At 39.8% G+C, this 26,443-nt stretch overlaps 1 protein-coding gene across 5 annotated transcripts; it reads left to right on the forward strand.

Moving 5' to 3' along the window:
- The first annotated feature begins 100 nt into the window (after positions 1–100).
- Positions 101–25,893, forward strand: LOC310894058 (DGAT1/2-independent enzyme synthesizing storage lipids-like). 5 transcript variants are annotated; one of them, XM_083823757.1, is made up of 8 exons: positions 101–136; positions 11,148–11,273; positions 11,379–11,484; positions 12,883–13,047; positions 14,760–14,953; positions 22,834–22,894; positions 23,293–23,432; positions 24,500–25,893. In XM_083823757.1, exons 1-8 carry the CDS (start codon positions 116–118, stop codon positions 24,602–24,604), a joined length of 918 nt encoding a protein of 305 aa, XP_083679883.1. In that variant the 5' UTR covers positions 101–115; the 3' UTR covers positions 24,605–25,893. The 5 variants fall into 5 exon arrangements, with proteins under 5 accessions (XP_083679883.1, XP_083679880.1, XP_083679884.1 ...); XM_083823754.1 differs by having other exon boundaries at positions 11,148–11,484; XM_083823755.1 differs by lacking the exon at positions 101–136 and adding an exon at positions 6,089–6,154 and having other exon boundaries at positions 11,148–11,484.
- The last annotated feature ends 550 nt before the right edge of the window (positions 25,894–26,443 follow it).

Here is a 26,443-nt window from a genome sequence, read left to right on the forward strand (position 1 = left end):
GTATTTCTATTCTACAATCTATGCTCAGCTCTTGGTTGACTTTAACAAATGCTTACTGAGCTTTTAGCCATTGACACGAAGGCTAAATTTTTGTTCCATTGTGAATCTGGAGTGAATGCAAGGAAATTACCTGAAGGTAATTATATTCCTGAATTATATATTATATATATATATATATTTCAAGGAAATTATATTTCTGACCTGTGTCTAGGCTGACCTACTATGAAAATTAAATTGATGTACTTATGTTAAAAAGAAGGTCAGGTTTTAATATCTAAATACTTACAAAGATGCTGTCCTCTCTATATAGTGTAATTTGGCAAAATATATAGCATTGATCAGACTACATCTAAACAGAACAACTCATCCTAGTTCTGCTACCTCTAGGCACAAGAATAGCTCAAGACTCTCAGTGTAGGCAACTAAATTTTATGGAAGCAACTGAATTCCTGGAGACTGGAGGTAATGAGGAGTACAAGAAACTAGTGGAGGTTGTGGGAAGGAATGTTGGGGGATTGGGAAACATCAGTGGGGTTTAAAAGATGAAGATGGACGAGGAGACTGGAGAGCAGTCTTTTTTTAAAAAAGGATCCATAGTGCATAAAAGAGCTAGGAATGGACAGTGGGATTTCCTGGTAATAAAGGTGGGGAGATCCAACAGCTTTGGGGGTCCATGAAGGGGTCCTGGGAAGGATGCATTAAATCAGAGAGGGAAGCTCTCGTTGGTGACATTGTGATAAACAGCCAAGAAACCAGGAACCTAGGGGATGGTGACAAGGCAGGGGTTGTTCAGGTGAGATGGGTTAGTGTTGAGAACAGAAGATTCAGAGATGTGGAAAGGAGAGAGAGAATCTCAGTTTAAGAACTAGCACTGGGAAATAGCAACTGAGAATAATGCAGACAGAGATTAGATGTAAAGGACAGGGAGGGAGGGAAACTGATCTGAGCATCAGTAGATAGGAGATACATTGGAAAAGAACGCAGAGGAGATTTACAAAATATTAATGTATAAAGAAAAGAAATAGAACGATACCTGCCAAGGAACAATGTTTCTTTAGAAATGGGAAGAGACTCAAAAATTCCTTGCCACTTGTCTCTGCTATCAGAAAATGATTTGCTGAAAACCTTTAACAAAGTATGCATGACAAGGCAGGATGAAAACCTATTATATAGTGATGGGTTACACTTCCTTACAGTGCCAAACTCTAGCTGCACTGTTTAAAATGTTTCTAGCCTTAGTGGGCTGAGGACAACTGTATCTGCTCGCACTGAATCTGGAAACAGTTGGCCTAGATTAACAGCTGTTGTGGTTTAAGCTGGCTGGCAGCTAAACACCACACAGCCGTTCGCTCACCCTCCCCCCTCCCTCTCTGGGATGGGGGAGAGAAATGGGAAAGCGAAGCCTGTGAGTTGAGATAAAGACAGTTTATTAAGACAGGAATATAATAATAACAATAATAATAATAGTGATAATGATAATAGTATTAATAATAATAATGTGTAAGAAACAAGTGATGCACAATGCAATTGCTCACCACCCGCTGACCGATGCCCAGCCTATCCCCGAGCAGCCGGCCCCCCACCCCGGCCAGCCACCCCTATATATTGTTTAGCATGACGTCAGATGGTATGGAATACCCCTTTGGCCAGTTTGGGTCAGCTGTCCTGGGTCTGTCCCCTCCCAGCTCCTGCTGCACCCCCAGCCTGCTCGCTGGCAGGACAGAGCGAGAAGCCGAAAAGTCCTTGGCCTGGTGTAAACACTGCTCTGCAACAATTAAAACATCAGCATGTTATCAGCGCTCTTCTCATCCTAATCCAAAACATAGCACCCTACCAGCTACTAGGAGGAAAATTAACTCTGTCCTAACTGGAACCAGGACAACAGCTTTGAAAAAGAAGAATAATGAGGTTGAGGGTATGAAAAAAGAAATGCAGAAACTGAATAGCAAAGCACCCTGGTTCTCATGGTCTTGTATATGTAAGAGAGCTGGCACTCAGCAAAGCAAGCCAGCTCGCTGAACAACTCACCTCCAGTGTCCTGTAAGCAACATGAAAATGGGACCTCCAGCTTTCCATAACCTATTTATTAGATTCAATTTACAAATAGTAATAGAAACTCCATTACTTCTGAAAACAGGTTCAAGCCTTTTTCTTCTTCTTGCCAGAAATCTTACCTGAATATAATATACCTGAACTTACAGACTGTCCATTAAAACTCACTTATTCTGTGCTTCAACTGACCTTTAACTCAGTTACTTTTCTCCCAATTTACCCCCAAAATTATATAAAGACAACAGCGATACCCTGTTTGAAATTTCATTTTGCTAGGTGCAGATAAAACAAGACACATGCCTCTGTCTTATTCCTAAGACAAGCTTTTGCATCCTTGTCACCTTTTGGACATTTTTATAATTTGTTTCAATCTAAGTTAATCTTTATAAACAGGAAGGAAATGCATTTAAATACAGTATTTTAAAGAATGTTTCAGTAATGCCTTCCATGGTTACAGCCTCTACACTGGATGTAACTCTTCACTAATCTTACCGGAAAATCTTGTCAGATAAACCCTAAGGTTATTAAAAAAATCCTTTCCATGGTTTCAACAAGTTGGCAGCTCTGCCACTGGTGTGATTTGGTTCGTATAGTCCAGTCTTCTCTTCATCTGCTTCCACTGATATGTTTCCTACCAATGGTAGGCACCATCGCACTCTTAAACCGTGGCGTTTTAGCAGTTATTCCTGAAATAACTTTTCCCCCCATTGTTTCATTATCAAGATTGTTCATCTTCCCATAGAATATTATAGTTCTTCTTTGTACTGATGCTTACAAAGCTGCTCACAAGTAAATTTCATTAGTCCACTCTCTTTATACTGCTGAAATGGCTTAATCATTTCATTTATGATTTATTCATGAGGTACGCCATTTATAACATCTTTCAATACAGTGTGTTGTCACCCTTTTAGCCAGGTTTTATGAACATCAAAACATTCAGTTTGCTGTAAGATAACATATCAAAAACTTTCATGAAGCTCAGATAGATGAAACTTCTTTTCCTTTTTTATTATTTATTTATTTATTTATTTTTTAGCCTAGTTTCTTTGGCAAAGACAGATTGGGTTAGCTTGGTAGGATTTGCAATTAGAAAATGAGACATGAGTTTGCCATCTCTCCACATCCGGAATTACTGTTTTCTTAAAATACATTGGTCTGAAACTTATTGTGCAGTGCATAATAAAGGTAACGCCCAATTGTTCTGTTCTTACTTTCTCAAATATCGGTGCTAAATTTGTTATTCTTCAGTTATCAGGTATTCTTAACTTCATGAAGCTGCTAAAAATCTTTATTACTTGGTCTGCAATTGCATCTGCTAGACATTTTTTCTGATATAGACAAAGAAAACTAACTCGTCTTATCCTTACAGTTGCTGAACATTATTTTTTCCTTCCACCTTTGTACTTTCCAGTCTTTCATCCTTACCATCAATCTGCCTTTGCTCCATCTTATTGCCCTTGTTCAAAATTAAAGTACTTTTCCAGCCCTGCTAATTTTGAATTTCTCTCTCATTTTCATTGGTTGCTACTTTTGTTTTGAAGATACAAAATCTTGACTACTTTTTTCCTCATTTAACGTATGCTCTTGATTCATAAGAGACAGCATCTTATACTGAGATTCTTTTTCCTCTATTTCTCATAGAATCTTCATATTCATGATAATATGCATTGTACACTAGCTATTTGTACAATTATTTTGGAAATGTCTTTTTATAATTTTAGGCCATTATTTCATTTAAAATTTCAGCCTGTTGAAATTTTGCATCTCTTTAACACCTTCTCTCATTCCATGAGATTCGAATTCCTAAATTCTATTTTCATGTTATAACATAAATCCCTCAGAGTAGTTTATCTGCCATCAGAAATCTCCCTTCATATCCAAATATGCTGCTGCAGGCCTCAATCCCTAAAACTGAAAAAACTTCCAATCATTCTTCAAGATTATTCTGAGAGAGAGAGGGAGAGAGAGAGAGAGAGAGAGAGAGATAGCAAAGACAGCTATGAAATTCTTTTTTATAGAATCATAAAATCATAGAATGGCTTGGGTTGGAAGGAACCTCTTTCCCCTAATCTTTCCCCTAATTCCAACCCCCCTGCAGGGGCAGGGACACCTCCCACCAGCCCAGGTTGCTCAAAGCCCCATCCAGCCTGGCCTTGAACACCTCCAGGGATGGGGCATCCACAGCTTCTCTCGGTAGCCCATTCCAGTGCTAATCAATACTCTTTATTCCAACGCATCTTTCAATATTCATGTTATCATGGTTGTTATTTCATTATACTTCTGTTTTTCAATAGTACTATTAGTTCTTTTATTTCTGTGCAGATTCTTTGCGTGACAGTACAATCACGCAAATACAAGAAAACAAGTCACATGTAAACAGAACAAATTACTTCATTTCAGCTAGATTTTGCATTGGCTGGTAAGTGTTACATACAACCCTTTTTCTATCTGCACTGACCACATAAATTTACTTTTATAATTTTTAACACTTTATTTCTGCATTTTGTTAACCTGTCTTGACCCATAAAAGCCAGAAGCGAGCAGAGAAGCATCACTGGTGAATGCTTTTCCACAGGTTTGTGACTACTTTCCTTGAACCAAAGCTATAGCCTAATGTATGGGCAGGAAGAAATGTACTGCAGACATAATTTTTATCTCATGGGACTTGTGCAAAGACAGCAATTTCTGTCTCAGCATTTTGATAAATGTGGGTATATGAGGAGATGGTCAGGTAGGAGCACTGCTTGCTGTCCTCTGTGTCTTCTGAAGTGCAGGTGGCAAGCCAGTCTGCTCACGTCAGCTGAATCCAAAGACTCTTCAAAAGTTTGGAGGGAGTCTCTGCTGAAGAATCCTCCTTAGGAATAAATCCTGCTGGGCAAGCATTCCAAAACCTCCTCACGGTGTTACTGAATATGCTTGCTTAGCTCCCTGAGCATTTTCAAGTCTGGGTGGATCTTTCTGAAAGGGTGAGGGCAGTGCCACACTGTGAATGGCAGTTGACGGACTATTTTGCCTGCCTTCAAGACCCATGCCAGACTTGAATCAGCATGTTTTATCGTGGAAAAGATAAACTCTGAAATCTCCCTTAGAAACCTCTTCAATCTTAAGAAGTTTACTCTGATCATATATATATATATATATATTTTTGTTACTGGTGTTCACTAAGGAAACTAGATTGTAGGTTCCTCTCATCTTCATTTACAAATTGTGGTTATCCCTGAATTTCTTGCCCAGTTTCAACTCAAATTAATGGACCTGTCCTAAAGAGGTCACGCTAATCCTTTCCTGAACCTAAAAATTGGTATCTATTGATCTTATCTGCCTAAATATGACCTCTGTCATACTAGCCATACAATGAGTAATAGTAAAACAGTAGAGTATTCTGCTTAATTTAGCCATATAAGCAAGGTTTGACTGCCTTCTATTTCATTATACCCTTTGTCTGTCTGGCATCCTGTTCTAAGCCCTTAAAAGAATTTTTCCTTTGCCCAGAACAGCAGTGGATGCCCCATCCCTGGAGGCGTTCAAGGCCAGGCTGGATGGGGCTGTGGGCAACCTGGTCTGGTGGGAGGTGTCCCTGCCCATGGCAGGGGGGTTGGAACTAGGGGATCTTTTAAGGTCCCTTCCAACCCAAGCCATTCTGTGATGATCCTGTGAAAGCATTGCACGTTCCCAGCTCAACAGCTGATGTGAGTTTCCCCAGTCCACGCAAAACCCGCACTGACCGAGGGCATGCCACCAGAGGCAGTGAGTGCGGCGCTCCCCCCTCACGGCCGGTGTGGCGAACCCCGAAACCCGCTCCCCGCGGGACGCAGCGGCTGGGCCGCCTGTCATCTGTGGGGAGCCCTGAGGGCGGGTGGGCGCCTGCCTACGCCCTCCCGACGCCATTGCCTGCCGGTAGGCAGCGGTGCCCCCACAGCACCGGCGGCAGGCTCCGCATCCCGGGCGGTTTAAAAATGGAGGTTTGGGCACGGAGCCCGCCGGGGCTGACAGGCCCAGCCCCAGCCCCGCCTCGCCCCAGCGCGGGGGTGGCCGTGCCTCTTATCCCGGGCCAGGGGCGGCTCGGCGGGGTGCCTGGTGCTGCTGCCGCTGCCGCGGGCAGGTGAGACGCGCGGCGGGGGGCGCTTCTCGGCCGGGGTCGGAATTAAGAGACATTTCTGCTCGGAGAGAGCAGTCGGGCACTGGGACGGGTTGCCCAGGGGGGTGGTGGCGTCACTGTCCCTGGGGGTGTTAAAGGAAAGGTTGGACGTGGTGCTTGGGGACAGTGGGTGACATTGGTGGTAGGGGGATGGCTGGACCAGATGGTCTTGGAGGTCGTTTCCAACCCTAACGACTCTGTGATTCTATGCGTTTGAGTACTAAGAGAGTAGATGAGAAGCAATCTGCTGGGTTAGGTACCCTTGGTGTCTTCAAAAGGTCGAATATCTACCAAAAGCAGAAGGACTGGGCTTTGAAATTGCTTACAGGGTGGTAGTTTCCTACTTTGGAGGGATGGTGCCTTCAGTTTTTGGGGTGGATGTGCTGCTAATCCATTAAGTTAGGGGAAAGCTGTAGACACATAGCAACATATGAGATACGTGGGTTTATGTGGCAAGAAGAGTAGGTGATGTCTCTGTGAGAACAACAAAAGAATTATTTTCTGTGGAACTGCCATAAAAATTCTGGAAAACACGAAACTTGAATTTTGTTTGCATTGAGAGGCAAGATGTAGAGCTGGAACTGATCTATTGCTTCCCTTGTTAACGGGGCGGTTGAGTTTGACAGAATAGAGAGTAAGAGCCTGCCACAGAAGAGCAGGTGTCAAAAAATTCAATACAGAAGAGTCTCCAGCTACTTAACACTGCTCGTCCCACTAGGATCTGCTGAGCTTGCTGCCAGGAACAAACAGCTGAGCACTGAGACCAAGATCATCAGGTCTTTAGTTGAGGTTGAAAGGCAACTGCAAGGTTTTATTTTTTCTGCCACATGTCTATTGTGGCAGTTTTGTTGTTGTTCTTCTGTTCCCTGGAATTATGTTAGCTGATAAAATTATCCTTATCGTCAAATGCTCCTTCAGCAAGGGCTGGGGATCTGAATGATGTGTGCTACAGGAGTCTCCTGCTGGAAGGGGAGCTCCCCTATAAGTAGGGAGACATTAGTTCTGTCTCCATGTGACATCACCTGTAATTCTACATTGTCGATATGGCTATTACTCTGGAATTTGATATGCTTTATAGGTGGAGCCAAAACAAACATCTTGCATGTCAACATAGATGTTCTCTAAAAGAACAACGAGATCACTCAGAACAGTAACGCTTCATATCCCTTGCTAGATGAGATACGGAAATACCAAGACAACTAAAAAATGTTTTTCACAAAACGCTGTGCCCATTTGCTAGCTTTTTACAGGTTGTTCAGTTGTAAAGAACATGGGAGCTGCTCTTGGCTCAGATTTGATAAAAGCAGAAGAGAAACTTTTCCCTAGAATTTTGAGACTTGGGGGCAAAACAGCAGTTATGTGTAAATGTGTTGTTAACTCTTGTGTTGTCCTGCAGTGCATAACCGAGCAAGTCTTTAGTAAAAGCTTTGTAACATACACTCCAACAGGTATGTAATAAGTTCTCTGTGTAGTGTTGGACAGAATGGATGCTGCAAAATTGTGTTTGTGGTCTCAACGAGGGACTGGTGAGAGCTAGCCAGTAGGACATGACAACAATTGAAGTCCTGTTCTGTTGTAGGTCTTTGTTATACAGGTAGTATGGAGAGATACATTCGGCACGGTGGACTCGAACTCACATCATATGGTTGAAACCCTGCTGATGGTTCATTTTTTCATTATGAAATGTTTAAGGAAGTGTACAACTGAAGTATGAGAGCTGGAACTGAAACCTGGTTGAGCATCCTAACTACCAGAAAAAGCCGTGCTCCTTCTTGTTTTCTCGCTTAGTCAAATTTTCAGTCACTTTTCCCACTCTGGCTTGGATTCAACTGGAATGGTGTAGAACTTGCTTGTATCTTAGCCACCCTCTCACCCAGGTGTAAAGTTAGCTCACTCCACGTGTGCCAGACTACTTTCATGTGTCCTTAGTCAAATCTGTGCTGCTGATACCTGTTTTGTAGGTTTTTAAAATTACTTTTGGACACTTAAGTCTTTGAATTTATTTTTTCTACAGCCTTTTTCAGTGTGTATTAAACTTTAAATCAGAAATGAATAAGTAATCAATGTTCATTTGTACTGTAGTCTGTGAGCAAACAAGATTAAATATAGTAGTCTTCCATCCAGCAAGTCATTTTCTGTTACATCAAAAGTGAGATGGAGAAGGAATCAGTGGGATGTTACATTGTTTGCATTGATCAATGTAACATCCCATTATTAGGAGAAAATTCTGAAAATCCTAAATAATACAGTATACAGAATCAGTTCTCATTTGGTGGGCATGCTGCCACTGATGGGAACTTTCTTGTCGTGTCACTTAACATATGAAATGAATGATGATGTCAAAATGAGCTTCATTTTTTTAAACAAAATGCCAAGTGGCATTAGTAATGTATTTCATAATCACTGTAGGCCAGGTTAGGTATGGGCTGCTCCCAGTAGTGGCTTTGCTTTGTGCCAGCATTTATTTATGTATTAGCAGGGAGCCAGCTGGTACTGCTGCAGATAGGGCCAGATCCGGAGAGTGGTGGTGGAAAGGTGGGTGCTGCCTCTGAGCAGCTGCTCACGTAAAGCCTACACAAGATATAAATCTCTCACCCCCTCAAAGAAGTGAGGTTCATATTTTTGCAAGGTCATTTCCCACAAAACTGCAATGAGTGGCATCAGTTACATTTGTCCCGTACCAGCTTTTCAGTAGTCTTGCTGGTGATTTCTCTGGCTGCTGAGACTGTAGTTACTTGTGTTGGGGGACTTTGGAGTAATATTAAATCTCTTCCATTCCTCTGGATTTTCCCTAGTGATTTGAGGATTACTAAAAATGAGGTCAGAATGTGTTGTTGTTGTTGTTGTTGTTGTTGTTTTTTTTTTAAAAGGATGTTAGGTACAACAAGATACCTGGACATATTAATCTTAGACTGGAACTTGGCAATTGACATTCTTAATATATTCAAGTTAATCTTCATATCATACAGCGGTTAGAAATACTTACTTTATTATCAGTATATTTACTATCTGTATGGAAGCTTTATCTCCAAATTCAAGGAGATCTAAGTTATGTTGCAGGCTGTAGTAGTCTCTGTTCCCAGTCTGAAGCCTCCATAACAACACCACATCCATTCCTTCACCCCACGTTACAGGTTTGAATGAGTTATTCCCAGCAGTGTTTAATACTTCTGATTCGGTAGCCTGAGACAAGCTCTTAACGTTGCCTTCTCCTAGGCCCTTTCAGCAGAGCACACTTAAGAATAAGGACTACAAATCCTCAGTGCTTGTTATCACCAACTTCTAACAAGTAGTTACGTCCTTTCTATAGAGTAGCACCACACCATCCACCTTATCCTTCTTAAACACCTTCAAAGTAGAGATTTTAATACCCAAATCATGTGGACTGCTGCTTTTATTTCTTTCATGGTACCTATAAAATCTATCTCCAGTGAGAACTTCTAGATCTTGGTACATCTGAGCCAGGCACCTGTCATCCATATATAAACAACTCTGCTAATTTAGTGATGCTATTTACCATGTAGGTTTCATTTGTTTGCGACACGCTGAGCATAATTTAAAGCAGTGCTCGCTTCCTTCGCGCTCCTAGTTTGCTCTCCTTACAGTTACTGTGTTTGTTTTCTTTGGGTTGGAAGCTATCCCGTGTCCTGGAGAGCTGAGCTGGTGTACTGTGGTACTGGAGCTATGCTTTACACCAGGTCACCTAAGTATTTTATCCAGTGCTTCAGAGAAATAAAAAGACGGGAGTTGCAGTCGGTACTGTAGAACAGGTTTGCTCATGCAAGTAGCCAGCTGAAGTCAGAAGAGTCTGGGCTTGCCGTGCTTTATGGTCTTGGCACTGACTATGGCAGCTGTGATTTGTTTCTTGTTTGTACTTGTTCCGGTGCTGGACTGGAAAGTTGCTTGTTAAACAAGCAGTAACCTGGTTAGGGTAAATAAAAGCTGCATTCAGTTACGAATCGCTGAAAATGATTGTAATGTCTGGCTAATGCTTAAGACTTCAAGCAAGAGGTGCTGTAATGCTGCTGCACTACAGAGAGACCGTTACCTGCTGTAATGCAGGTAGCCAGGTGCAGGAATAGCCTAAGGAAATAGCTACACTTGGGGCAAAAACATCACCAGGCCCATGGAGCCTGGAAAGTCTGAAAGAAGGGTTTGTTGGCGTGGTTGTATGGATGGGGAACAGCGGTGAAGTACTGCTTTTTACAGTGCTGCTAGCAGTAGCAAATGCTGTCCCAGTCACCTCTTGCCCTCCAGAAGAGGCCACAGTTGTCTGGGTTTTTCCTGCCGGCTCTTCCTCTAGCTCAGTCACTTGCTCTTCTGTTGGTTTCCCTCACCTAGCTACCGAATTGAGAGCAGAACCAGAACCAAAGGCTGGGTTCTGAGGAGGATCTAAAGAGCCCAGATCTCTGGTGGCAGTCATCTTGGCCAACTGCTGAAAGCACTTAACGTTCTTTTGAGTTTCTAAAAATTAAGTCGCTTAACCATAGAAATCTTACACAGATAAATGTTTTTGACACTGGATGTGTTCCGTGGGTCCTCATCCTTCATTTAGGATTCTACAAGAGCTTAATGTAAAAATGCCCTTCTGTTGTAGCTGGTAACTTTCCAGAGGTTGATAGTTCGAGCATTCAATTGTCTTGAAGGTCTGCTGGGAATAAAGGTGTTCCTAAGGTGTGTAGCTTGCTTTTCTGATCCCCTGGCTGTACACCAGACTTCAACCATTGTACCATGAGTCCCTATTGTCTAGCAGTATAGAAAGATCCGTAAGTGTATGTGATAGTCTCATCACTCTTTACAGGCAATAGTGGAAAGCAGCTATCATAACATGACAGAGAGAGACAAAATGTATAACTCCGTGCTATAAGAAAATAATTTACTCTACAGTAAATTGTTTTTCTAAATGAGAAGCTTTCACAATCAGAGAAATTAAACTTTTTCCCCTTCTCTCATGCAGGAAATGATAGGTAGAAAAGAATCCTGTGCTTCAGGACAGCTACCTATGACCTACCTAAGCTGCCTTGCTTACATACTGGAAGAATGGACTGCTGTGGAATACCTGAAGAAATATTTTTTCCACATGGTCATCATCTCACTGACAATTAGTGCAATGTTAATTTTTTTTATTGTTCCTTTAACAATCCTCTTTTTCATTTACCTTACTAATGTTTTGCTTTTAATATATCAGAGGAATGATGAGGTAAAAGCTGCAAAAGATCCCTTGAGCAATGTTTGGGATAGTGCAAGAAAAACTGTGGCAAGCTTTTGGGATATATATGCAAGAATATGGCATGGTAAGTGTGACAAGACTTGCCTGAAGCTTTGAATTACAATTCTGAGTGAGGTATGGTGTAAATGTTAGTTCTGCTAACTTCTCTGTAAGGGAAGTAAATGTTTTTTCTTTTTTTTTTTTTTTTTTTTACTTTAGTAGCTGTTTGTTACCCGCTTATATGATCAAAACAACTGTTTGGAACTGTAATTACTGTATTTTTAGTTGGAGAAAACTGTTATGAAAATTTAAAATAATTCCAAGAGCTGTATGGAAAAATAAATGTGGTATCTAATTATTTCTGTTTGTACTATAGCAGAATTTACAAGTAATCTGACTTCTCAGTTTTGTTATATTTAACCTTTAGACGCTTTCACCACACCCTAATCCCTAGGAAAATTCTCAGCCACAAGCTAGGTACCTGTTCTTACCACAGGCGTAGTTTAAGACTGTTAGCAAGACTTAATTTGCTGCCCTAAGGATAAGAATAACAGGCTATCTGTGTTGCTACCCTTCCTCACAACTTTTTCCTGTAATTTTGAAGTATACTGCAGTCTAAAACTTTCTCCACCTCTTGCTAGGACCCTGCCTGTACCATCCCTGTCCTTCTCTTCAAATGGCTTATGAAAGGAGCTATAGCAGGGATAGAGATAAAGGCAGACCAGGTGGAATAGATTTTCTAGTTAGTAGAAGCTGTGGCTTTCTCAAGCATTTGTATGCATTAGCTTCCTACTCTGGTTCCGCCTGGTTCCTACATCAAATGTAGGAAGAGCCAGGAAAGGTATTTATAGAAGTCCATGCCTATGAGGAAATTCCCTTCCGTTGTTAAGTGAATGCATTGAAGACTCATTTGGGATTTGGGATTCTTGTGGATTCTGCTTTGGACTTGAGCCTGTGAACCAGGTCAACTTTTTATTATGTCAAAACACAGTGAAAGGGTCCCCAGCCCAACTTTGCTTAACTTGAATGCTTACCTAAAAGGTTATCTATTTCCAAACTTTTCACTCTGATACAGATTGGAAACTTGTACTTTCATGTTACAGGAAAGCCTTGTCTGTTTGAAGCAGTTTAATTGGGAGAATGAGAGTCATAACAGTATAATAATGTTTTCTTGTTTGTTTTTTATTGCACTTAGAGGTGGAAAAAGTTTTTAATGGCCAACACTTCTGGTTCAATGTCAGGTTAAAGTCTGATCTGGTGATTAAATTTATCAACGAATTAGTCCATTGAGTAGGTGGTGGCTGAGGGGCTTTCTCTTTGCTGTTAACTGAAAATTCCATCCTGAATGTAATTCTTTTAAAGCTACTGCATAGGCTTTTACAACTCTATGGAAGTCCTTTAATAAAGGATAGTAAAAAATGTTTTAAATTGCTATATAATTTACAGCTGTCATTGTCGGTGTGTTGCTTTACATCCCAAACAGGTTATGAACTTCACGGTGTGGAAAACCTACCAGAAGGACCAGGCATTCTTGTTTATTACCACGGAGCTATTCCGATAGACTACCTTTACTTTTTATCTAGGCTGTTTCTCTGGAAGAAAAGACTTTGTCTGTCAGTAGCTGATCATTTTGTCTTTCGTTTACCAGGTAAGAACATGTTCTTTTGTATTTAGGCATCATGAATTCAATCAAACCATTGCTGGGTTTTGTGGAATTAATATTTATTATGTTTTGAAGGCAGCTTTTAAACTAAAAGACCGGGGTGTAAGCTGGTAGATGCAGAAAGCCAAACAGGGTAGAATACTCTGCTTGGTAAGTGAAAGGTCATAAAAATACTGATAGACACTCCAAAGCCAACAAATAGATGTATTTGGATGAAATGTCATGCTTCATTAGAAAGTGTAGGTTAGGACTATGTTATTAATCTAATGCTGCTTCATCAGCAATGGGCTATGACTGCAGAAGAGTCTGGTAAATGGTAGGATATTAATTACCTACCTACCCTCTGTGTGGGGTAGACATTGCAGTGGGGTATGATGTCAAAACTATACTTTTGAACAAGGCCTGGAGTAGGGCACACAGCTTGTTTAAAAAACTTACTGTTAGAGTGGCTCTGTAATACTGACTCTGACTACTTGTCCTCTTGCTTGGTCGAAGAAACTTGGAAGAAGAGACTATTGCTTGGGAGAAGAGCCCACCCTGCTACAACCTCCTTCGAGGTAGTTGTAGAGAGTGCTAAGGTCTTCCCCGAGCCTTCTTTTCTTTAGGCTAAATAACTCCAATTCCCTCAACAGTTCCTCATAAGACTTGTTCTCCAGACCCTTCACCAGCTTTGTTGCCCTTCTTTGGACATGCTCCAGCACCTCAATGTCCTTCCTGTGGTGAAGGGTCCAAAACCGAACACGGTATTCAAGGTGCAGCCTCACCAGAGCTGAGTAAAGAGGGGCAATCACTTCCCTAGCCCTGCTGGCCACACTGTTTCTGATACAAGCCAGGATGCTCTTGGCCTTCTTGGCCACCTGAGAACACAGCTGGCCAGCTATTCAGCCAGCTATCAGCCAATACCCCCAGGTCCCTTGCTGCCAGGCAGCTTTCCAGCCACTCTTCCTCCATCCTGTAGCGTTGCATGGGGTTGTTGTGCCCCAAGCGCAGGATCTGACACTTAACCTTGTTGAACCTCATACGGTTGGCCTTGGCCCATTGATCCAGCCTATCCAGATCCCGTTGTAGAGCCTTCCTGCCCTCAAGCAGGTCAACAGTTCCACCCAACTTGGTGTCATAAACTGTGTGAACCATTCACTGGTTTGTGCAATGCTGAAACTGTCCTCTTAACTTGTGCCATTCATGCATCTAAAGAGTCATACAGCAGCCCAATTTAACCCAAGTAGTTTGCAATTTAACCGCAGAACACCCAATTTTACAGTTTAAAAACCTTAATGTTTATGTTAAAAATTACATTTTAAGAGAACACTAAAAGTAGGTGTTTGTTAGGTGTTTATTTTTGCAATAACCTGTATTGTACTGAAAAAGATAATTCTTCTGTATTAAAACCTATTTAAAAAGCAGGAGGAAGAATTAGATGTTTGTTTTTGGATATCTGGCTATGAAGCACAAGTCTCAGTTGCATAGCTGCTGGTTTGATAATTATGGAAAAGAGCATATGTAGGCATTGGGTTATGGTGGTGCTCTTGATAAACTGTTTTATCTTTATAACATTTGGGCAAAAACACTGTCACTTAGCCAATATTTACTCTGTACATATTTTATTTACTTAGTGCAAATTTGCCTTAGTCTAAACACAGTTATTAGATTTTTGTTTAGCTGTAATCTTGTTCTTACATGCTACTTATTTATTACAGGACTCAAGTTACTGTTAGAAGTGACTGGTGTTATGCCAGGTACGAGGGAGGAGTGTCTCAGTGCACTGAAGAATGGTCACCTGGTGTCTATATCACCAGGTGGAGTTAGAGAAGCACTGTTCAGTGATGAAAGTTATCAGCTCATGTGGGGAAATCGAAAAGGCTTTGCTCAGGTTGCTCTAGATGCAAAAGTGGTGAGTATTATGCTACCAATCCCAGTTTATGCTTATTGCATGCAAGTCTCATTATAAAATGCAGTTTAGAAGCATTGGAGTATATTCCATACAGAAGGAGAGATTTGGGAGTAGAGATTTCTTTTCCTTTTCCCACCACCTTCTTCAAACACAATAACCATAGGGAGCATGAGTTTAATGGAACTGTGTAGATTTTTTTTCCTGGATGCCTTGCAACAGATTCATTTCTTCAGTTCTGTTTCTACAGTTCCATCTTGTGGGCATCTAACATGTCTTGACTGTATTTCAGGAATCTACACTGTGGTCGTTCACAATGTTGTTGTAATGTGTGTTTTTTTTTCTCATCCTACTATACTTATTTTCTAACTTTATCTTTCTTTTACTTCTACCTGCCTGATCATTCTCTTGTGGTTCTTTAACATCTTATTGTTACATTCCTTTCTTTTCTTATATTCTGAAAGGTTCCAGGATTTGTCCTCGCCGTTACTTTTCTTCATGCTTGTGAAAGATTGCATCAGCTTAACACAATGTGTGTCTACATTTACATTTGAGTTTGAATAATATGTGCACTTCTGAAGCAGTTTTTCTATCTCCATCACTTACCATGCTTCCATTTGCATCATGGAATAGTGTCTGAGTACCAGAGCTGCATGTGTTCTGGCTGATACTAAACCAGAAGTGGAACTTAATACCCTCCAGCTGCAAATGTGCACAATGGTACAAGACAAGAATTAATTCTAAGTAGACACAGAGCACCAAAATATATTTGGTGTTGATGTCTGATTCTCAGCATCGTCTTTCTTTCTCTAGAGGAGTGTCTCCATTGATTCACACTGTGCAAATATATGTATGGACACAGTTTCATTTAGATTTTCCATATGGATGATATCTACAAATGTGAGCTTCCACCACTGGCTCTGACTTTTCCCATCTGTGAGACTCCCACATGTGAAACTCTTTCTCTGATATAGACTCTCGCAGATAATTTTATTTGGGATGGCATAGAGCTCGAAGAGCAGCAACACTGTCTCTTTCCTAACTGCCACTTCCTATCATCAAAACTAGAGGCCAATTTTCTTTCTTAATTTAGACTTAGCACACCTAGCACTGTGTGTGTGACAGCTCATTGCGGAATAGATGAAGCCTGGATGTGTGCTAGTACTTTCCCATGGAATTGTGAAATCATAAGTTTCTTCTGTACATTGTTATGAATGCCCCATCTTCTCCTGTGCTTTTCTTTGGCCTTCCAAATAAAGGTAATCCTTTTCCATCTATATAAGAGAATTTTTACAGGGAATTTTTACAGGAAGTGGAGTTCTTCCCATAACATTATTTTTGCCAAAACTCCTACTAAAAAGTACCTAAGGTTGCAAAATGCATGCTTCAGTTTAATGTTTCTTCATAACTATATCTGTCTTTTGAAATCTTATGGGAGGTAACAAAACTCTAGAAAAAAAAAACAGAGGAATTGGATTATTCAATGGATAAAGTATTTTTAGACCTGGAGTCCTATTTCTACCTCTTTGTTATGTGGTCTTTTAAAAGTCACATTTTTGTGCTTTTGTTCCACCTCTCTACCTTTTTGTCAAAAAGCATGGACTTGTAAATGTTAGTCAAAATACTTCATATATTATACGCCACCACTACTAGAAAATACCAGAATCTGAACAGGATAAACCCAATCAAATTCATATGGGCATTTTTAATTACCTTATAGTATTTCCTCTTCTGTATTAATAATATACTTGTACAGTCAGAAAGAGATGTCACTTCAACAAGTGATTTTGCTTCATTTTATTTTCATGTGTCTTTCAAGCTGCCTCAACCATTTGAATAATATTTTGCCAGATGTTTTCAATTCACTTGTGACCTTATAATGTAACTCTTAAATGTAATATATATTTTTTTAAATACTCAAAAGTGTTTAATTCAATTTTTGACCTTAATATAGTGCCACCTGGATTTCAGTATGGTGAGCATCGCTGTAATTAACTTGCAGATTCCACTGAACTTTGGGCATCTTTGCTATTTCTCTGGAGATCTTTGACCAGAAATACCTTAGATAACAAAACACAAAAAAAAAAAAAAAAAAGTGCTGTGCATTTAACACCAGAGTGGGCAACATTAACCATATATAAGAAATTGTATATGAAGTTACGCCACAGTATTAACTGGAGTCCATCTTTTGACAAAGTTGGAGTTTGATTGCTCCTATTTACCCTTGCTGCATCCCTTCCACTACTGGTCAAACCGGTCTCATAGGTTGACTCAAGACTGGGGATGGCTCGTCTAAACTAACAGAACTTGCTCTGTAATGTAGCAATCCATGTACTTTCCTAATACTTGGATCATGGCTGAAGGCAAAAGAAGACTAACATCATCTTGCTTCGAGTTTATTATACATACCGTGTAGCCATCAACTGAGAACCAAACACACTTTACAGTACTCATAATAACTACGTGGCAGTTCCAAACCTGGCATAGATTACTTGAACAGGAGGGTTTCAAGACAGAAATAACTTTGCATATCTGAATACACATTCCTATTCTTTATTTAATGTTATAGAAGTTTAACAGTTCTTCCTCTGGAAAAGTTAACGAAAAGCAAGCAAGGAATGTAGTTTCAGCCTCAGTTCTTGCCTGCAGATTTCCCCATTCAGTTTCCACTTCATCTTGTGTAACTACCCTGCTTACACAGGGTCAGAGAAGGAAAATGTTACTATTTAATGTAAATCCATGATCTTCCTGGACATACATTTGTATCAATTGAAGTTAGGTATGTCAGTGACCTGACCTTCAGTAATACCCTCTGTCTGTGCCTCAACTTTGGTGGGCTAATGGGGAAGAGCCTTCATTTCTGAGGATCCCTGCATTTTATCTTTGCCAAAAAACAGTTTGAATCTAGTTAGGTAAAAGATAAGCAGGAACTATTGTTTGTAAATTTCCAATAAAAATAGTGCTTCAAACACGTTGGTTTTCTTTCTTTTCTATAATATACACACATGGAAGTTAAAAGAATGCTAGAATTATGTTTAGTATTTAGTTGGAGGCTGTCACGATGTAATGAGGCCCTGCTTTCCTGTAACTGGTGATGGTAAACTAGGGATTAAGAGGAAGGGAGGGAGTAATCAACAGTCAAGTGAGGAAGTGGTGGACAAGCTCATTTAGCAAAGGGTCGAGGGTGATGTAAACAGTAGGGACTTGGTAATCAACAAAATTGCTGAAGTGAGCTCATCCGGAGCATAGGAAGGCAAATAAGTACGTACCTATAGGACAGTGTTGGGGGAAAGCTCTCATACTGGGAAAAAAGCTCTCTTCTGGGAAAATGGCATGCTTTGGGTGCTCCTCTGAAGTGCTTGTACACTGATGCGCACAGGATGAAGAAAGAAAAAGGAGGAATTAATTACAAGTCTGGTTTGTGGGATGAACCCATGAGTGCAGAGGAAGCTGGCTGATGTCATTGCAGGGCAGCTGTCAATTGTCTTTGGAAAGTCATAGGGATCAGGAAAGATTCCTGATGACTGGAAAAAAGCAAATATCAAACCTGTCTTCAGGATGGGTGAGAAGAAGGATCTGGGGAACTACAGGCAAGTCAGTGTGCCTCAGTTCCTAGGGAAGATGATGGAGCCACTAATAGTGGAAACCACTTTCAGACACACAAAGAGCAAGGGGGTGATCAGCAGTAGCCACCTGATGACCTTCTATGATGAGGTGACTGGTGTGGAGATGAGGGGAGAGCAGTGGATGTTGTCTGTTTTGACTTTGGTAGGGCTTTTGACTCTGTCTGCCACAAGGTCCACATAGACAAGCTGAGGAAATCTGAGCTAGGTAAGTAGGCAGTGAGATGGATCGAGAACTGCCTGAACTTCTGGGCTGGGAAAGTGGTGATCACTGGCACAAAGTCAAGCTGGAGGCCAGTCACTGGTGCAGTACCAATGCTGTTTAACCCTTCGTTAATGATCTGAATGATGGGACAGAGTGTACCTTCAGCAAACCTTCAGTAAGCTTTCTGATAGCACGAAACTGGGAGGAATGGCCAATACACCAGAGGGCTGTGCTGCCTTCCAGTAAGACCTTGAGAGACTGGAGCAGTGAGCAGGCAGAAACCTCATTAAGCTCAGCAAAGGGAAATGCCAAGTCCTGCTCGTAGGGGATACTAACCCCAAGCACCAGTACATGCTGGAGGCTAACCAATATGAGCAAGGATTTTGGACTGGATGATCTCCAGAGGTCTCTTCCAACCTCAACTATTCAGTGATTTTTTGAGTTGGCTGGGTGTGATCCAGCTCAGTTCCAGCATGGCAAATTAAATCTATAGGTTACTGCTTCTCAGCTCATCAGCCCTATGGGTTGGACTGTGCTCTTTTACAGGCACAATCTTTTATTTAATATGTACCAGGTTTTATCAGCCTAGTGACTGAATGCTGCTACTTTCTCTGTAGCTCATCAGCTGATCATTGTATGCAAGTAACTGTTGTAGTTGCTTGCCAGTTTCCTTACAGCCTAAGAGATGTTTTCTTGCACTGTTCCTAATATTTAAGTGTTTTTGGTAGATGACTTTCCAGCATTTTAAACGTTAGACATACAGTATTCAATTAATAGCAGAAACTTAATGTGCTATTTTAAAAGTGTCCAATAGTTATGACTTTAGAAGATATTACTGATTATTTTTAAGAGTTAATTTATGATAATTTCCCATAATTTCATATTCTGAAGGATCTGATACCACAGCTTTACATACTTTGATATTTTTGCTGTGTGTAACTTTCCCCCACCCCCCTCGTTGAACGATCCCCATTGCTTTGAGTTCTTTATTTGGATTTACTTAGGTCCTTTTCCTTCTTATTTTTTTTCTGTGGTTTCTGCTCTATGGTAGTGATTCCTAACAGTATGAAGGCATTCTTTCATCACTTTCAGAAAAGTAATTTCAACTACATGTTCAAAATATGGTTCCAAAGAATGGAAAGGGATGATACAGGGGAAAAAAAGAATCATTGTATGTACTGATACAATCACTGTTAGTTTGTCTGCAAACTATGAAATCTTACTGCAGACTGCAAGATAGGACTTTCAAGTTCAGGTATCTCGTGTCTTTCTTTTTAGTTGCAATAATGAAGTGAACTTGTTTTCTTGTTCTGTAATTGCCTAAGGACGGTAGTGCAGTAGGCCATGAATAGTCCAGTACTGTCCAGGTAAATGAGGACATAAATTGCCTTATTTGTCCAAGGGATTTCTAGAAGTTTCTTCCAATGATGTTATTATATTGGGTGTACATCGGTGAGACCTTACTTTGAGAAACTGATGAGGTGAGCCAAATGTGAACGCCCACTTGCATTCTGCAACACTTCATGAGCTGACCACTCTTATTCATAACACATGATTTTAACTTTAGCCAGAGAAATCACAAAACTTTTTGTTTCAGTCAGTGATACTGCAATAAATGCATAACGTGTTTTTTTTTAGACTCCCACTTACATTTTATGTGTACATCCAAAGGGAAAGATATACACCTTTTAATACAGTATCACTTTGCTGAAAAATGGTGACTTAAAAACAGCAGTGTCTGTGGGAGCTGAGAAACATAAATTGGTTTCTGTTACGGAGTTTGTTTGATACACCGACCTGCTGACTTTCAGCAGGATGTTAAGGTAGTTCACTTTTAAGCTTTTACTGTAATATCAGTTTAACACAGATTATTCAAGGTACGCACTTCTAAGGCACAGGCAGAAAAACCAGACTTAATCAGGATGTAAGTCTGCATCCAAAAAAGCCAGTAAGATGGACTAAAAATAACTGTGAGAAAAAAGAACCAGCAGCTGAGAGGTTACCAAATAATCACTAGGCCTTCTCTGCCTGCCTGCCTGCCCCAGATAGATACCTTGCTGTAAACAGCTATCGAAGTTCTGTATCTTTCTAACAGCACAGTCATAGTAGGACTAATACATTCAGAAAAATTGTATTTTTGAAGTTGCTCTTCTAATTTTCTGTTTTGCTACGAGAGTGTTGATTCAGTTGCCCTTTAAAACATCAGAAATGAAAAATATGATTCTGATACTGCATGGTTGGAACAATCCTTAAGTCAAACCCAAGGATTTAATCATCTGCCTGCTCACAGGTAAGTACTGCACTGCATCACAGTGTAGTGAAACCAGGGCTAACTCTTACACCAACAGTAGTTCATTTACATGAGCTACTATTCTCCATTCTCCATGTGGACTTCCATGCTATAGCTGTACAGTGCTGTAAGTGGCTGTATTCATACTGTAAGTCTCTGAAAGAAAAATAGAAGAGCAATTCTGAGAGCAGAAACTGCAACCTGGCACTTGCCCCTCCCAGCTAAGTGTCCCAAAAGAACAGTGCATCTTACGTTGCATGTGTGTGCTCACTTTTTGTTTGCTTTGCCGTAGTAGGCAGGATGTGCTCCAAGGACATTTGTAGCTGTAGGTTTGAACATTCAGAAGGTGGGGAGGGAGTTAAAGGTATAAAGTCATGTTCTTGTGTCATAATATCATCTCAAGAGAGCAGGTAGTAGTTAATTGCTTGAAAGAAGTCTGGACTTCCCTGTCTGTTGGAATATTATGGCACAATATTTAATCTTTTTAGCTAAAACATGCAATTACTAATAGGAAGAAGAAGTAAAAACTTTTGTGCAGACTAGTGTGATAGTCTCTAAAAATGCCTTTACTTGGGATGTTAATTGTTCAATTTTAATCACTTCTAAATTCAACTAAAAACTAGCTCTCTAAAATTAGTATAATGGAGGATAGTATTTGTAACATTTATGAAAACTAAAATTCTTCCCAGTATTTCTATGAGTACAACCTTGGGTTATCTCCATAAATATATATACTAAACAATGTACCTCTTTATTAAAGGTAACTTCCACATTGCAAAATAAATAATTTTGATAGTTTGGTTAGCTCCACTTAATGTCTTCTCCCACATAAACAAATATATATTTCATAGATAATGAATGAAAAGCAGACTAACTGGTGAAAAGGTCACATTAGTATATTTTTTTCTATGTTCTAAATAGCAGCTGTCATTAAAAGTAATATCAATTGTGTGAGTTTTGTAAATTTTTCAGGCTTATGTAGATCTCCTCTATCAGTGACCTATATGAAGCTGACAGTTTCAGGCCATACTTGATTCTTAACAAATCCACAAAATTTGTATTGCTCGATTATAATTTTTTCCTAATCGTTGCAAAGAGGATATGTAGTTGTTCATCATGGCAAAAAATAGTTATTTGTTATAATTCAACATGCTTTACTCGTTTACTTATTTTTTTTTTATTTCATTTGGGAAAATAAAAATGTGTCTACCAGAATTTTCTGAAAACACACCAGTTTCATTGGTACAGTCTTTAGCTAAGATTCCTGAGGTCCAGGAAGGGCTTTCAAAAGGATTCAAAGACATAAAACTCGGAGCCAATGCACTTAATGCCAGTGTGAAGAAGCGTGGTGATTTATTGCCTTGGTTAGGCAGAACAGAAGTCTGAGCCTCTGTCATGATCGCCTATGATGTGGAAAACATTTGGCAAACTGTTGGCTACCAGCAGGTGATGCACTGTCTGTCTGTCCATACCTTCCTAAGAAAAATGTTTAGCATGCATCTGTGTCCCAAACTGAGATGTGAATGTTGATAAACGATCAGAAGGTTCGGTGCAGGAATGTAAGACAAGTTCCAAATACAATGAACTGCCATTGCTTTACTCAGCTCTCAGTATATCAGTGATAACAAAATTCCATGTTTGCTACCTGAACAACTGATGATTATCTTCTGTATTCAAGTCATTTTCTTAGCTGCATTAACAAAAACTAAAACATAAATTCAACCTCGATATAATGTTTTTACTTATGTTTTTCATGATTCCATAGCCCATCATTCCAATGTACACTCAAAATGTACGAGAAGGATACAGGATGTTTAAAGAACGAAGTAAGAACTTTAAATATATATTTAAGCATTTAGCATGTACCCTCCACTTTTCTCTTAAATTTAGCTCACTTTTCTTCTGGACTTTGTTTTTCAGATTCTGAGTAACTTAGCTTTTCTAACATGCCTGCTGGGGGTCAGAGGTATCTCAAATATTGAACTAGCTTGGGTAACTGGTTGGGGCTGTGTGATTTGGTTCTTTAATGAAGTCTTATTTTAGTGATCTATTAATTCATTTAAGCTTTGTTTTGGTGAACAGCTACCTAAATCCTGTAATTTCTTCTTGATTGTCAGATAAAGCATGCATTTTTTTAAGGAGTCTTCCAAATCCATCAGATTTCACATTTCTATTGTGTTTCCTATGATTATAATCTCACTTTTTTCTCCTTTAACTGTTACAGGATTTTTCAGAAAATTGTATGAAAGTACACGATTGCCATTTACTCCTCCATACGGAGGACTTCCAGTTAAATTTCGCACATATATAGGGGAGCCGATCCCTTATGATCCAAATATAACTACAGATGAGTTAGTTGAAAAGGTAAGTTGGCTCTACTTGCAATATTGAACTACACATTTTGTCCTCTATTATATATGCACTTGAAACCATTTTTTGTACCCTTGAAAAAAGACAAGTACCCTTTTACTAGCTTCTTGAAGTAACAGGTAGTTAAGCTTCAGGATTATAAAATGGATGGATACTTATCAGTATGTACTGACGTAGTAATAGTTCATTGGGATGCCCTTACCCCTTCAAAGCGTGTGAGCTCTATCTTCCTGGGAATTCTAACTTTGTTTCATGCATGCTTTTGATAACTGCGATAACTCCTATTAGTTAAAGACTTAAATTGTGTTTGAGATGAGAGCAGTGGTCTGGCTGACAGCCATCTGGTTGACAGTGGTCAAGGTTGACAGCCTTGGAAAGGAGCCAGGAATTGAATCTGTCAGGAAAAGTTTAGCTACTCTTATATTCCCAGTGATACTCTACTATGGTTCTGGCGTAGATCACTGTAGTACTTGGCTCCACTTAGTTCAAATTTAAATACATCGGGAAAAACTGAGAGGTTATTTCCTTCTCACTAGCAGAAATACCTAGTATTTTATGCATCCTTGTCACAAACTTGCATTTGAATCTCACATAAAAGTAAACAGAATTTAGATATGAATTGTCTTATGTGCGTGCTGAGTATGATAAACTCAGAAGAATTCTTGCTGGGGAGGAAAAATGGAGGTCCGAATTCCTGGTCACAGCATGAGATCAGACTAGTGAGGTTGTATCCTGTGCTCTTGAAAACCTTCAGGGATGAAAGTTGCATAAGCTTAATGTCTGCATATGTTAAAGGCTACTTTGACATAGTCAATCTCAGGTTTGGTAAGTCCCAATAATTTGAGCCTCTCCAAACTGCAATTCAATGTTTTTATTCCCTTCCTTTCCAAGGAGAGCATTGTTAGGATAACTAGCCAATATAATAGAGAACTTTTTTCTTAAAGTAGATCTGTGTGTGAATTGCCTGATACCTTTTAAAACTGTGACAGGAAGTCAGTGATTGTACCGTTCTTTATCGCATACGTAGGTATGTAAAGGCCAACTTTCTCCTCTCTTTTCAGACAAAGACTGCAGTTCAGGCTTTGATAAAGAAGCACCAAACGATCCCAGGCAGCATATGGAAGGCTTTAATGGACCGATTTGATAGACATCGTAAAAGTGATTAGAATGCTTATGTTTATTTCATTGTTTTTACAGTATATAGTAAAAAACAATGTCCTGTGGCAGTGATGACTAATTGGCGTTTAACTGGTTTAATGTACAAGTTTCTACAGATTCAAGAGCAGAAAACAATAACTTTTTGAAGGTTCCCTTGTGTGAGCTCCTTCAGTCAATGGCTTTTTGAGGATATTCTTGAAGTCAGAAAGAGTGGGCCCTTGAACAAGAAAACTTATGTATAATAGCAATGCAAGTGCTAAATTTACCAAGAAGAAATCATGTAGCCAGTATTTGACAGGTTCCTAAGAAAAAATATTTACATACATCTGAAAGTCTGAAAAGTTTTGCCTAGTTCTGTGTTTTCTTTCCTGAGCTGTTCACAGTCCAGTCTCAGAAAAGTATCTCAGAGTAGGTGTTGTCCCAATGAACTGCAGTCTAGCAGGCACTCTGTCAGTACCTTACAAACCAGACCTCACACAAAACAGTGTGAGAAGAGAAAATGTTTCATTTTAGCTAATGATATGTTGCTTGGATCATTTTTTCTAGAGATGTGTGTGAAGAGAAACAATCCCATTAAAACAGATATTAGACTTATATAAATTCATCAGCTTAATGGTTCACTATCCTAGAAAGTAAGAATTCTGCATTCAGGACTTCCCTCTTATGGAGAAAAAAAAAGCCTCCTATCCCCTTTTATGAGAGAATGAAACAAATCTGGCTAACTCTAGGGAAGAAGTAACAGTAACAGAAATATCTGAATATTCAGATTCCAACTACACTTTGAGGCAAAATTTAGTTTTATACTCTCAAAGAGGAAAAAAAGCTTCAGTTAACTGTAGCACTTTGCAAATACATGTAGAAAGTACTTTCAAGTCTGTGCTGGTACATTCATGCACTATTGCACCATGCAATACTGATTTAGCAGATGAGGCAGCCTGTAGTCGGAGTGACTGCGTCACAGTCTATTTGCAGTACAGATGTGGTATACTCACCCAGGCTTCCCAGGGAGTGGGGTGAGGGGAGCTTATCTAACGCAGGCCTGAGGCTTGTAACCACTGGTGGTTTGCCTAAAAATGCGGTACTGCAACACGTCCATTCCCATATGGATTGAGCCTAAGTGCCTGCTTGGAAGGGAGGATATAGGCAGGGTTGTTTTCCTAATACAATCTTCAGAATACAGAAACTTGCTACAAAACAGAACGTGTTTTTACAAGCTCTGGGATGTTGTTATTGGTGGGAGTGGGAGAACTTCATGTAATCTTTTCAATGTGCCATTAAAAGCAACCAAGTCTCTTAACCTCAAGCATGAAGGAAAGTAATTTTTGTGCCTCAGTTTTTCCTCTTGTACTTTTCATATCTTGCCCCTGCACATCCCCAAAATTGATGTGGCATCTAAGAAAATACATATAACATTATCTAGTTGTCACTAGAAAACTAAATCCATTTTTTGGATTAAAATAAACCTCTCTTCTCATGCTGCTTCTCTATAAATATTTCTTGCATATCTGAAAAACGGAGCAGAATGGACAGGTGAGCATCCCTTGAAGAATGTTATTTCCCTTGAGCAAAAAGACAAGAGTCCTGTCCTGAAAAAAAACTCAGATCTGTCATAGAACATAAGAATGTTTACTTGAACCCCTTAACTGTAACTGCAGTATGCAGGCAGAAAGGTTTTTCTCTCAGCAGAGATACAACATGCATAGGAGTTGATAGACTAAAGCAAATCAAGATACTGACTAGTATGCCTGGACGTGAATAGGAATTCAAACCATGAAGCCGTGTATAATGCACTCCAACAATATAAGCTAAAATTCAAAGTCTGAGCTTAACTCAAGTGAGAAAATGAA

Source organism: Anser anser (assembly GCF_964211835.1).
Source record: "Anser anser genome assembly, chromosome: 2".
NCBI classification, from domain to species: Eukaryota; Metazoa; Chordata; class Aves; order Anseriformes; family Anatidae; genus Anser; species Anser anser.

Excerpts from the sequence above, each read along its gene's own strand:
- LOC310894058 (XM_083823754.1), top strand. The coding sequence starts at position 116 with ATGCAAGGAAATTACCTGAAG. Across the intron at positions 11,485-12,882 it reads ATATGCAAGAATATGGCATG|GTTATGAACTTCACGGTGTG; the intron begins GTAAGTGTGACA and ends CATCCCAAACAG. Across the intron at positions 23,433-24,499 it reads CAGATGAGTTAGTTGAAAAG|ACAAAGACTGCAGTTCAGGC; the intron begins GTAAGTTGGCTC and ends CTCTCTTTTCAG.